Genomic DNA, 12678 nt, shown 5'->3' with positions numbered 1-12678 from the left:
TAATTGCTTTATATTAATTAGTGTCCTTCAAGAAATTAACACTATTTGACTTATCCCACAAATCTCAGCTGTGGCATCCTTACAAATGGGTAGCTGAATCTTGGACAGCTGGAGCAATGATTAAAAGGGCTGTATCCTTCAGACACTGAAGAATGACATTCTCCCACCCAACTGTTCTTTCAAAAATAGCTGCTATAGCTTGTTTATATGGGTGCAGGGCCTGAAACCAAGACTTCATTATGCCAGGCACTGTCTCCAAGAGCTTGTATTTCTGCTAGCTACCCGTCACAAAGATGGCCCTATTGCGATCCACCTGTTCCTCTCCCCAGCCTGACAACACAGGGACCATCTTCTCCAAGGGCAGCTTAGCAGCACATTACTAGCAGAGGCAGTAGTCCTCTTTGCCAAAGCCCATCTTTAGATGGCCATTTTGAGATGATCTTAAAATGGAGGGATAGGTGGGATCCCTCCCACAGACCTGAAGAAAATCCCCTCAAATGGGGTGATGGTGGATATTGAAAGAAGGTGATTTATATCTGACAATCTTGTATCAAGTTACTGAATGAGAATCTTAAACCTTTAGTCATTGAAGCAGAGAGAGGGGAGCCTGGTCTCCCATGTGGGTGTCCTAACCAGTAAGCTGTGGAGCAGCAGTCCCCAAATTGGGGATCACAGAGGAATGTCAGGGCTACAGTAGGCCTGGGACAACCCCTCCAGGGGGCAGGAAGAGAGCACCTTCCTGTCTCCTCTGGTCCCAGTTCTTTTCCAGTCCTGGCTGCCCAGATACTGTCTGGTTACCTACAGTAACAGGCTTATGCCACTGGAGGGCAGGGAGAGCAACAGCTACTGCTGGAGCTGGCTGAACACTCAGGGATGCCTCCCATAAGGGGTAGCTGCAGCTCCCTCCTGTCTCACTCACCCTCCACCCCCAGAGCACAGCTTCCCCGCCCCTCTCCTGTTCCACTCACCCCAGCTCCTAGGGAGGCTGTAGACTGGGTAAGGGGGGGGGTGACTGAAGAAGGTTGAGGGCCACTGCCCCAGAATCATTCACACTCTTTTGGCCAACTGTTCTACAGTGGAAGAGCTTCAAGAGGAGAAACAGAGGGAGCCCCGCAACAGAATAGCCCATCAGCCAGTAGTTCCCCCAGGGGAAGTTGAAGAAGGAAGTGAACCTGGGTCTCCCAGCTAAGTGCATTAACCACTGGGCAAAAAGTTAAGGGAGTGTTGAATTATTTATGCAGGGTACAACCATGACCCTAATTTAATCAGCAATTCCTTTTAGTCCAAAGTCCAAATGGTATGTTCAGAGCAATTGTATAAAATGCCACTATTTGGGCAATTCCTGCCATGATGGCAGGGGACTGGACTCTCAAGGTCCCTTCCAGGATTCTATGATTTAATGCATCCAAACACTAGCAAAACATTTATAAGCATTTGATTAAGATACAAAGAGGCTAAACCCAAGAGTGCTTAGACCAGTGCTGGGCAACCTGCGGTCCAAGGGTCATGCAGCCCATTGGGGGTTTCCTGTGTGGCCTATGAGACATTTTGTTGCCACTGCCCAGGAACAGGGTTGCAAGATTCTGCTGGTTTTTGTCCACAGTTTTCCTGCCAGGATTATTAAAGTGATATGCATGTAAAGCAAGGGCCCACGAAGTGAGGTGCATGCTGATGGCAACACTCAGAGTCATGTGCTCTCTGCATCCAAAGCGCTGTTCCGGTTCAGTTGACACACCCTGCAAATTCTAGCTATGCAAGTGCAGTTAGCAAAACTTCCCTATCCCAGGAGACTGTCTAATTAAGGGCCAGCCTGTGTCCCACTCACTAGTCTAGGCTACCCCTCACTGGCTTAGGCCCATATGGGGAAGCTTCCAGCTACTCCGGCAGGTATTAACAATGCACCCTTCAGAGTTTACTTTTTATACCATTTATCAAACAAGTGTTGTCATTGCCAATTACTGACTTCAATTAAATCCCATTTAAGAATGTTTAGTCGTCTATTATGTATCTGAGAGTTTGTCTGTGTGTCCATCTATTTGTTCAAGAACTCCCCTAAAGGGTAGAAGCTAGGACTGCCACATTTGGTATACGGCTTCCTCCTTTTTCTTAAAGCCGGGTAAGGTTTTGGTTGCGTCAGGCAAATGGGATGTGCCTGGAATGGGATTGCTTCTCATAAAACCAAACAGAAAAGAGACAGATCCACCAGGCAGGTGAAAGGAGCTGGCTGGTTGGCACCATATCTCCACCCCATCTGGGACTGCCCAACCCCATGTGTCCCACCTCCCAGGCACCCTATAGGAAGGGCAGGGATGTGTGAAGCTCCCCTCTCCCCCACTTCATATGGGAACATTACTGTTTCCCTTCATCAGGGAGCAAGGGGAAGTGCAGTTTGCCACATTCCTCATTCTAGCTGGGGAGTGCAGGGGGCAGAACAACCTGCACCCCTCCCTCGGCAGTGCTTGCTGGAGCTGCGGCAGCCATGGAGAGGCGCTTCCCTCCTGACCCCAAGCTGCTGTGGTGAGAGAGGGCTGGGGTAGTCCTCTCTCCTCAGGGCAACCTGCACACTGAACTCCTCCTTCCCAGAGCCAGGAATTAAATGAAGCATGGACAATTTCATTTTATTTTCTAAAAAACAAAAATTAATAGAAATAGAGACCCAAAGAACTCAGGTAAATCTTCTTGTAATTCACAATTCTTTCCAAATCCTTTCCTCCTAATTCTCCCTCTTTTTTGCTGACCAACAGTTCCTCTTCGAGTGCTTGCTTATGTCCATTCCAGTAGGTGTGCACGCGCCATGTGCACGGCTGTCGTAACTTTTTTACCCTTAGCAGCACCCGTTGGGCCAGCTGGGGAGCCCCCTAGAGTGGCACCGGCATAGCCACGCATATATACCCCCACTGGCTACAATCTATCACTATCTAGACTTCCGACCCCACCTCCATAGTTACGGCTTGGGAATCACCTACTGGAACGGACATAAGCAAGCACTCGAAGAAGAAAAAATGGTCACTTACCTTATAACTGTTGTTCTTCAAGATGTGTCCATTCCAATCCCGCCCGCCTCCCCTTCGTCGGATTTTCTGGCAAGAAGGAACTGAGCGGGGTTGGGGCCAGTGGGGGTATATATGCGTGGCTATGCCGAAACCACTCTAGGGGGCTCTCCAGCTTGCCCAACAGGTGCTGCTAAGGGTAAAAAAGTTCCGACAGCCATGCACGCAGCGCACACACACCTACTGGAATGGACATAAGCAACACATCTCGAAGAACAACAGTTATGAGGTAAGTAACTGGTTTTTTTCTCCTTTGCACTTGAGTTCACATTGACTTTAACACTTAATGTGGTTTGGGAAGTACTATGCTGGCTTATTTTAAGACATTCTTTGGCTTATCCTGCAGTCTCATCCTGCAGTCACCCTGTCAATCATAGTTCTGGGTTTTGTTTAAGGAAACTTTCCATTGTTCCATTAATTATTCTTTGAACCAGATTTCCTCCTCCTTTGTTCCTTCTGGCCTTAAAAACAATGAAGTTTAGCTAGCTAGCTCTCTCTCCCTCCCCCCACTTATGCTAACCCTAATTCTTTAATTTTCTATTTATCCTACATAGGGATGATAGAGTTTAACTGATAAGATGATCCCTACTGGTTAAGGTTATCAGGTAAACTCTGCCTGCCTGGCGAGTTGCCGCCCCACACTCCTGGCAGGCTCTGCAGTTTAGGAGCAGGAAGGCTCCATCCCAGCAGCCTCCTGGGGAGGCTTCACTGTGGGCTCTGCAGTATAAAGCTTATACTCATAAACATTCGCTGTTAAATAGGACCTTTGGAATTGGCCTTACAGAAATGCTACTATGAAGTAACAGCCCCCGAGCAAAAGCCACGTGGAATCCTCCTCCTAAACTAAGGAGCCTTCACAAGACCACTCTGGTTTCAAAATTTGCCTCTCTTGCTCTGTATTTCCAGATGTCAAATATGTTCTAACAACTTACCAGTTATTTTGAAAGACCACAGTCATGATTAGATGGAGTTTATTAGCACTTCAAACTTGCAGGCTCATGGACCAGCAACGTTTTTTCAAAAAGATATTAGTGATTTTTTTCCATTAATCCATATGACTCTTAAAAATTTATGAAGTGCTGGAAGCCCCAAGGAGATTCATCTAGCCTCTTGCACTACTCTCTTGCACCAATACACCAGTTTATAAACAGTAGAAGTTTGTGCTACAATAGTATGTTCTAGCAGAGCTGAGCTACCTTCATTTTAACAGAAAGAGGCGACCACAGCAATACACTGTAACAGGCAAGAATTCTCAAAGACCCTCAGAGGAGACATTAAAGCCAGCACCAGCATTCATGTTTTGGCAGCTTGGAGTCCACAAACTGGCAGTGACTTCATTTCATCCACCCGACTCTTGTGAATCTGGAAGGCAGGGGTCACCCAGCGGCCACACGAACACTGTTCACCACGCCAACTGAAGGAGCCCAACTTCGAAGTGCATTTGGGGCACAGAAGCTACAATGAACACAAAGCACCATATATAAGGCTCCTCCAAACTCACTTCACTTGTCAGACTTCAGCACTAGAACTCCTAGGAAGCAGCCTGGAGCCATATCAAGAGTTTCACTGATTCCAAAGTAAATATGTGAACAGTGAGGGCTGCAGCAGCCTTTGTCCATGGCTGAGCTTCACAACTCGGGTGCTTCGGAGTAGCCCCCACTTGCGATTATTTTACAGCCCTATTCCAAAGCTAGAAGGGATCATTGTTATCATCCAGCTTGATCTCCTGTGTTACACTTGCCAAACTTCACCAAATAATTCATACAGCATGTTAAACAAAACATTCAACCTTGACTAAAAATTATCAGAGATGGAGAATCCAGCACGACCCTTGGTAAATTGCTCCCATAATTATCCGCACTGTTAAAAATTTACATCTTAATTCTAGTCTGAATTTGTCCAGCTCCAACTTCCAGGCACCGGATCATGTTAAAACTTTCTCTGCTAGACCTGAGAACCCACTATTAAATATTTGTTTCCTTATTGGTACTTATAGACAGTAAATAAATCCACTCAAGTCCCTTCTCGGACTAGATCATCCATCACAAGTCCAAAAAGATCATTGAAATCTTGTCACTTCAGTACAATAAGGAAAGAATTCTTCAATGATTTCATTTTGCAGAATACGTCAGGAGACCACCTGTCTTCCTGAGTATTCAGGACATTTTGGGGCAGATTTACAAGAGCACTCAGTAGCCAGGAGGAGACAACTTATCTTCTGATTAGCATTAAACACAATAGCCAGATTTCAAGAAGTTCTCGACATTTAGCATTTCCCATTATTTTCAATTATAAATGGCAAGTCTCAAGCACTTCAATGAAGTGACCAGATTTTCAGCTACCTAAAAGGGAGCAGAGCTTTTTTGAAAATCTGGCCCTCCAGACCACAGACTCTATGACCCATATTTTGAGAACTTCTGCAATAAAGCCTTATTGTGCATAGCATTTCATGCTGTGGGACTATCCCAAAATACTCTACATAGTAGAATGCAGTTGTATAAATAGCAGAGGGACAAAATAAGTAAAGTCAAAGGATATGGGGAGAAAGAAAGCTACTCCAGGCAGCAGAAACTACAGTAAAGGAGGGTTAGCATCTACAATAGTGAAACTGTTTGAAATGACTTGGCATAAGGACACAAATGGGGAAAGAATGCGAATCCATTAAAACAGCCTGGGAAAGTACACAGAAAGTTTGAAAGACAGGGAAAGTTTTAAGTGAAATTGATTAGGAGCACTTCGTAGATAGAATAATGTAATCGTCTTTGTCCAGAATGTGGGACAGTACAATTTCACTCAATGTCAAGTTGGGATTTTAAGAGGGCAGAAGAGAGCTGAGAAAGCAGCAAAGAAATGGATTAACTTAGTACTATCATGAAGGCTCACCAGTCTAGGCATCAAATCTACTTACCGTCCTTCATTTTGGTGATAATGGGGGGAAAAAGAAAAAAAACCCACCACCTAGTTTACCAAAAGAAAATCTGAAACCTTTCACATGGTGAGTGAAATTCTGCAAGGTTTCTCTGAAAACACCTTCTGCTGCATATTTTACAATTTTACTCAGTGGAGTTATTAAAAGGTGTCCAACAACTTAATCATCTGTTGTCATGGAGGATACCTGAAGCAGTCTACTTTGGGTATCACCCTCTATCGGCCAATGGCTCCTGATGACTGTTGCCAAGTTGGAGCTCTGCTGCTTGTACTAGGTGGGAGAAGATGACATTTACAGTTTATTAATGAGCTTCAGAGATGGTGAAGACTGAAAGGACTGTAGCTGTAACAGCAACCTTGCACAAGAACAGTAAAACCAGGCAATATTAAGGAGTGTGGTCAGATGCACAGAAACAATGTTTAAAAAGTGAGAACATCTCTTAAGGGAGTTTCATAGGTAACAATGTCAAGTGCTTGTTCCTCTCACCTGTCCTTCCATCACTCCTAACAAAACTGGCTCCATCCACTGTACCGGCTCAATGAAATAAGAGGTACATTTGACCTGACTGTCATTACGAAGTTGAGCAGGATCTGTAATCCTCTTGTGAGCAAAGGCTGCTGGTCCACTTCCTTCAGTGTGGGCCAAAATGCTCGAGTTACGAAAGAGGGAACGTCTATCCTCCAGAACATGAGAGAAGAGAGAGAAAAGCTGAAGGTAACCAGTAGGGATGTGAACCGTTACATCATCTGCCATAGGCAGGGGGCTGCTCCAGGCTTGCAGGGCCCACCTCAGGCAGGGACTGCTCTAGGCAGCTGGCTAGAGCAGCCCCTGTCTGTGGCAGCCCCAACGCCTTCCCACCAGATGCAGAGGCTAGTCCAGATGGCTGGAGCAGCCCTTGTCTGAGGTGGGGGGGCTGCCCATGGGTGGGGTGGTTAAACATAACATTCAGGCAGTTCATCAATTAAACAGGATTTTACATCCCTAGAACCTGGACAATAATATAGCACGAGGCAGTAGTAGCACCAGCAAACGACTGGAGTCATACAATCTATATTTTCTTTTTTCATTTGAAGGGGTCCTCCCAACCGCAGCATATCTAATATGCAGCCCTGGGTCTTTTTCCCATAGTTACATTTTGTTGCTTATGTAGCTACTTTTAGCAAACTCCTAGCTAATGAAACACGAGATCATCTAGGTACATATGTCTGGGAAATATACAGCTAGAAAATTGGAAATACAGGCAGTCCCCGGGTTACGTACAAGATAGGGCTGTAGGTTTGTTCTTAAGTTGAATCTGTATGTAAGTGGAACTGGTGTCCAGATTCAGCCGCTGCTGAAACTGATCAGTTTCAACAGCGGCTGAATCTGGATGCCAGTTCTGACTTACATACAGATTCAACTTAAGAACCCCAGGCATCCCCAAGTCAGCTGCTGCTGAAACTGATCAGCGGCTGATTACAGGAAGCCCGGGGCAGGGGCTTCCTGTAGTCAGCCACTGGTCAGTTTCAGCAGCGGCTGACTTGGGGACACCTGGGGCAGAGCACCCAAGCTGCTCTGCCCCAGGCGTCCTGATTCAGCCACTGCTGAATCTGATCAGCAATGGCTGAATCAGGACGCCTGGGGCAGAACAGCTGGGGTGCTGCCCGGTTGGTCCAGTAGCGCCCAGAGCGGCGCTACTGGACCAACTGGCAGCGCCCCAGCTGCTGTACCACAGGTGTCCGGAGCAAAGCCACGGAGCACGGGGGCAGCGGGACAGCCCAGACGCGCCGTGGCTGTCCTGCAGCCCTCGGGCTCCGTGGCTTTGCTCTGCTTTGCTCCCCGTCCCCCTGGTCTGCAGACCAGGGGGACGGGGAGCAAAGCGGTGGAACACGCGGGCAGCGGACAGCCCAGACGCATCTGGGCTGTCCGCTGCCCGCGTGCTCCGCGGCTTTGCTCTGCTTTGCACCCCCGTCCCCCTGGTCTGCAGACCAGGGGGATGGGGGAGGGCAAAGCAGAGCCAAGCCGCGGAGGACGCGGCCAGCTGACAGCTGTCAGCTGACCGCGCGCTCCGCGGCTTGGCTCTGCTTTGCCCCCCCCCCCCCGTCCCCCTGGTCTGCAGACCGGGGGGGGGGAGGGGCAAAGCAGAGCCAAGCCTGGGAGCGCGTGGGCAGCGGACAGCCCTGTCCGCTGCCCACATGTTCCGCCGCTTTGCTTCCTCTCCCTGGTCTGCTGGAGACCAGGGAGAGGAACAGCCCCGTTCGTAACTGCGGATCCGACATAAGTCGGATCCGCGTAACTCGGGGACTGCCTGTAGAATAAATTCCTATGATCAAGAGGCCAAATTTAACAAGATTAGCTATGGACCTATGGAGTTAAAAGAATCTTAGAGGGTGGGAGTGTCAGATTTTGAGCAAAAACAACAAGGAACCCTGTAAGACCTTAAAGATAAACAGATTTATTTGGTCATAAGCTTTCATGGGTAAAACTCAGAGTCAGGTGCATCTGACAAAGTGGGGTTTTGCCCATGAAAGCTTATGCCCAAGTAACTGTTGATCTTTAAACGTGCTACAAGCCTCCTCATTGTTTTTGTGGATGTAGATTTAAATGGATCCCCCGCTGAGATTTTGAGCAGTTTCAATTTAGTAAATTCAGTTTTAATTTTTGTGTAAACTGGAACAACGTAAGTGGAGTTGTGCCTACTTATAGACAGTAATGTGGACATGGCCAGCATATACTTAGCCCTATGGGTTCTATGGGATTTCAGAGCTTGAAAGACTTTATGATCATGAAACAAAGATTAGGCAAAGGAAAGTACCATGTATCCTTTTGATTGAAAATGTCTTAAGGGTGTATTTCTGTTCTGAGACACAAATCCAATAACTTGTAAGCTAAAAAGACTATTTTCCCTACAAGAGTTCATTTCAAAGTAACACTTTGTGAGAAATGAAACACCCCATACCTGCATTTTCTGCACCTGTAGAGAATCTCACTGTTTAGAGTTTGACAAACGCTGGTTGGGTCAACTGCAAAGACTTCTTGAGGTAAGTTTTGCAGCTCTACAGAGAGGGAGCGATATAAATCAGTCATTCAGAGATTTGTAATTAAAGCACTATGGCTTTGCCATCACACTTCCTACCCACACCTTCTCCCTTCTTAGGAGGTTCCTGAGAGTGGTTCTACACTATGGAGTGATATCAACCTACACAACTCCAGCTACATGAATACCGTGGCGGCAGTTGAAATAATAGGTTGAGTTGCGGGGAGATCTCTACTGCATGGGGTCGATAGGAGAAATGCTGAACACTTAATTGACCCCCAGGGTGAGTGGCGGTGGTTCACCAGGGTTAGCCCCTGGTGGGTTGCTGCCACTATATTTACCTGCACCTCCACAGGTTCAGGTGATTACAGCTCCTATTGGCTGGGAACAACAATCTGCTACCAACAGGAACTATGATCCCGCATAAACTGCGGAGAGGCAGGTAAATATGGGGCGGGGGGGAGATGCCAGAGACTAATCCTGGTACACTGGATCTGGCCCAGGGGCCAGTAATTGCCCATCCCAGCCCTAAGAGCTGAGCTTCACCCTTTCATGCCAAAGAAGGGGAATTCCACTGTGCTAATTACAAGAAACTTTGTATCTAGAAATAGCACATCTGGATCTTGTCCAGGTGTACAGATGCCTTCCAGTGCACAAAATTTTATACAAACATGCAAAGTTCTCTGACTATCAAGATTTTTACATGGTCAAATCACCATGGTATTTGAGCAGCTGCTCTGAGATACACTGATGTTAATCAACAGAATTGCTAAACTCATCTAGATTAAAACCAGCAGTGTGTAACGAAAGGACTGGTTCAGACAGCGCTAATATATTCAGTCATGGATCAGGTACCTGCACTAGGAGATAGGTAATACACCATCCTTGTACACCTTGGCTGTGTCTAGACTGGCAAGTTTTTCCGCAAAAGCAGTTGCTTTGCGGAAAAACTTGCCAGCTGTCTACACTGGCCGCTTGAATTTCCGCAAGAACACTGACTTCCTACTGTCTGAAATCAGTGCTTCTTGTGGAAATACTATGCTGCTCCCATTCGGGCAAAAGTCCTTTTGCACAAAGCTTTTGCACAAAAGGGCCAGTGTAGACAGCTCAGATTTGTTTTGTGTAAAAAAACCCCAATCGCGAAAATGGCGATCAGGGCTTTTTTTGCGCAAAAGCGCGTCTAGTTTGGCACGGACGCTTTTCTGCAAAAAGTGCTTTTGTGGAAAAGCGTCCGTGACAATCTAGACACTCTTTTCCGCAAATGCTTTTAATGGAAAAGTTTTCCGTTAAAAGCATTTGCGGAAAATCATGCCAGTCTAGTCTTCAGTCACTCTTAGCTATAGGTCTTTAGCTCCCCTGAACACACTGTCAGACATTACCTTCACTCACCAGAATATTTCTCTGTAACCTTTTGTAAGCGATACTGTTTGTAAATGGCACTGGACACATCAACTTTACAGCCCATTCCTTCATAGAGTTTCAGCTGCCACTCAAAGCCTTCGTTCATTCTGGAACCACAGGGAAAGTCAGAGGCCTGTTCCTCAGGCTGTGGAGATCGTACACATTAGTCCGCACGAGAAAAGACAGGAATCTTAGCAGGACAAATAACTCACTTGGCATCAGGTTTGATAGCCTTGATCTTGGCATAAGCCTCTTCGAAGGTGAGATTGTTGGTTTTCATTAAATAGGCCGTCACTAAAGCAATGCTCCGACTGACTCCAGCATGGCTGAAAGACAAAGAACTTGGTGGCGAACAATACGAGGGCAAATACACCAGGGCAGTTAATTCATGTCAAGCCTCGCTTAAGTTGTAACCCATCTGCCTTGGGGGGAAATTAATGCTCTGGCTCTGCTGATGGCTGAGCTGGGCCATGAGCACCAACTGGCAGGGGAGTGGGCCAAGCCAGCAGGTGAAAAGAGGAGTGCTTGAGACTGATGCCAAGGCTCAGCTGCCTGAGATGTGAAGGACTAGTCAAACTAGCCGATAAACATTTGCTTATTGGATAGTCAACAGGCTAGTTGACTAGTCACTCCCCCCCATTGCTGCCTCTAACACAGGGTTTCCCAAATGGTGTTCCCTGGAACCCTAGAGCTCCGCAAAGTGAAAATAAGGGTTTCGCGAGAAAATTCCATTACAATAACATTTTATGATTTACCAAAAAAAAATTAATATTTAAGCATTTATTCATTTTATTGAGAACAATTTTCATTTGTTTGCACCACGGTAAGTGTCCCTGTGTAATGCCAGCTTAGCTGGAAATAGGGGACCATGATGTCTCTCCTCAGCGCTGTGTGCGCAGTTAGTCAGGGATTTCGCGCAGTCAGTCAGTCAGTGGGGGTTCCGCAAAATTCTTTCGAGTTTAAAAGGGATCTATGGCCAAATAAAATTGGGAAACACTGCTCTACCAGAAGGGGGGGAGGGAGAGAGGGAGAGAAGAAGGTACTTCAAAACAGCAGAGCCCGGGGCCAGACCCCGGCTCCATGCAGCCCGGGGCCAGCTGGGGTGTCTCCAGGCTCCCCCAGCGTTTCAAAGCGGCAGTGTCTGGGGAGGCCGGGACCAGCAGGGGACCCCCCCATCTGATCCCCGGCTCCCAGCATCGCCTTCGCCTTCGCCTCGCAGAAGCAGCGGGGCGGTCGCTACGCGGGAGAGGAGGCGGCGGCGCGTATCGGCCGATGGAGGAGCGAAAGGCCCCGCAATGCAGCACCCCCGCCCCGCGCTCACCAGCGCACCAAGGCGGCGCCGCCCCCGGCCCGGGCCGCGCTGAGGAAGGCGGCGCAGGAGTCCAGGTGGCTCAGCAGGTCGGCGCCGGGCTCGTCCCGCGCGGGGATGTGCAGCGCCCGGATCCCCGCCAGCGGGGGCGGCGCCTCCGCGTCCACCGAGAGCAGCGCCCCCACCCCCGCCGCCCGCAGCGCCCCCACCCCGGCCGCCGCGCCGCCCACGAACAGGCCGGGCAGCACCGGCACCATCCGGCCTCGCGCCCGCTGCCACGCTCCTAGCGCGGCCGCCCCCCCACCGCCACCACCAGCATGGCGGCTTCCGGCCTGTGTCCCCTCCCCGCCACCACCAGCATGGCGGCTTCCGGCCTGTGTCTCTTCCCCGCCACCACCAACATGGCAGCTTCCGGCCTGTGTCCCCTTCCCCGCCACCACCAACATGGCAGCTTCCGGCCTGTGTCCCCTCCCCGCCACCACCAACATGGCGGCTTCCGGCCTGTGTCCCCTTCCCCGCCACCACCAACATGGCAGCTTCCGGCCTGTGTCCCCTTCCCCGCCACCACCAACATGGCGGCTTCCGGCCTGTGTCCCCTTCCCCGCCACCACCAACATGGCGGCTTCCGGCCTGTGTCCTCTTCCTGCCACCACCAATATGGCGGCCTCCGGCCTTTGTGTCTCTCTCTCTCTCTCTCTCTCTCTTCCCCCCCGCCCCCGCCAACATGGCGGCTTCCGGCCTGTGCCCCCCCCCCCTTACCGCCACTACCAATATGGCGGCGTCCAGCCTGCTCCACCCATTGTCACCACCAAGATGGCGGCTTCCGCTCTAGTTCCCCTCAGCTCAGTAGCACCAGCCCCCACTGCTTCCTTCCGCCACGTGTCACCTCTCCGCCCCTCGCCCCTCTGGCTGGGCCTGCGCTGCACCTGCTCCCCTGCAGGCACAAGCAGCCGCCCCCATGAGCGGCAGTAGC

General features: G+C 49.2%; 1 protein-coding gene across 2 annotated transcripts; it reads right to left on the bottom strand.

Moving 5' to 3' along the window:
* Positions 1-2602: 2602 nt before the first annotated feature.
* Positions 2603-12017, bottom strand: DUSP12 (dual specificity phosphatase 12). Of its 2 annotated transcripts, none has more exons than XM_075904951.2 (6): positions 11718-12010; positions 10609-10722; positions 10385-10503; positions 8918-9014; positions 6466-6652; positions 2603-4505 (listed from the first exon to the last, which is right to left on the bottom strand). In XM_075904951.2, the coding sequence occupies exons 1-6, from the start codon at positions 11960-11962 to the stop codon at positions 4344-4346; spliced, it is 924 nt and encodes a 307-aa protein (XP_075761066.1). In that variant the 5' UTR covers positions 11963-12010; the 3' UTR covers positions 2603-4343. The 2 variants fall into 2 exon arrangements, with proteins under 2 accessions (XP_075761066.1, XP_075761072.1); XM_075904957.2 differs by having other exon boundaries at positions 4367-4505; positions 6466-6657; positions 11718-12017.
* Between the last annotated feature and the right edge of the window lie 661 nt (positions 12018-12678).

Source organism: Pelodiscus sinensis, chromosome 1, assembly GCF_052426305.1.
Source record: "Pelodiscus sinensis isolate ZL-2025 chromosome 1, ASM5242630v1, whole genome shotgun sequence".
Classification (NCBI taxonomy): Eukaryota; Metazoa; Chordata; order Testudines; family Trionychidae; genus Pelodiscus; species Pelodiscus sinensis.
This window is presented reverse-complemented; position numbering and strand designations above follow the sequence as displayed.

Bases quoted from the DNA above. Each gene is read 5' to 3' on its own strand.
- DUSP12 (XM_075904951.2), bottom strand. From the start codon at position 11,962: ATGGTGCCGGTGCTGCCCGGCCTGTTCGTGGGCGGCGCGGCGGCCGGG. The intron at 10,723-11,717 runs GTGAGCGCGGGG...TTTGTCTTTCAG, and splicing joins GGCGCCGCCTTGGTGCGCTG to CCATGCTGGAGTCAGTCGGA. The intron at 9,015-10,384 runs GTGAGTGAAGGT...CCCTCTCTGTAG, and splicing joins GGTTACAGAGAAATATTCTG to AGCTGCAAAACTTACCTCAA.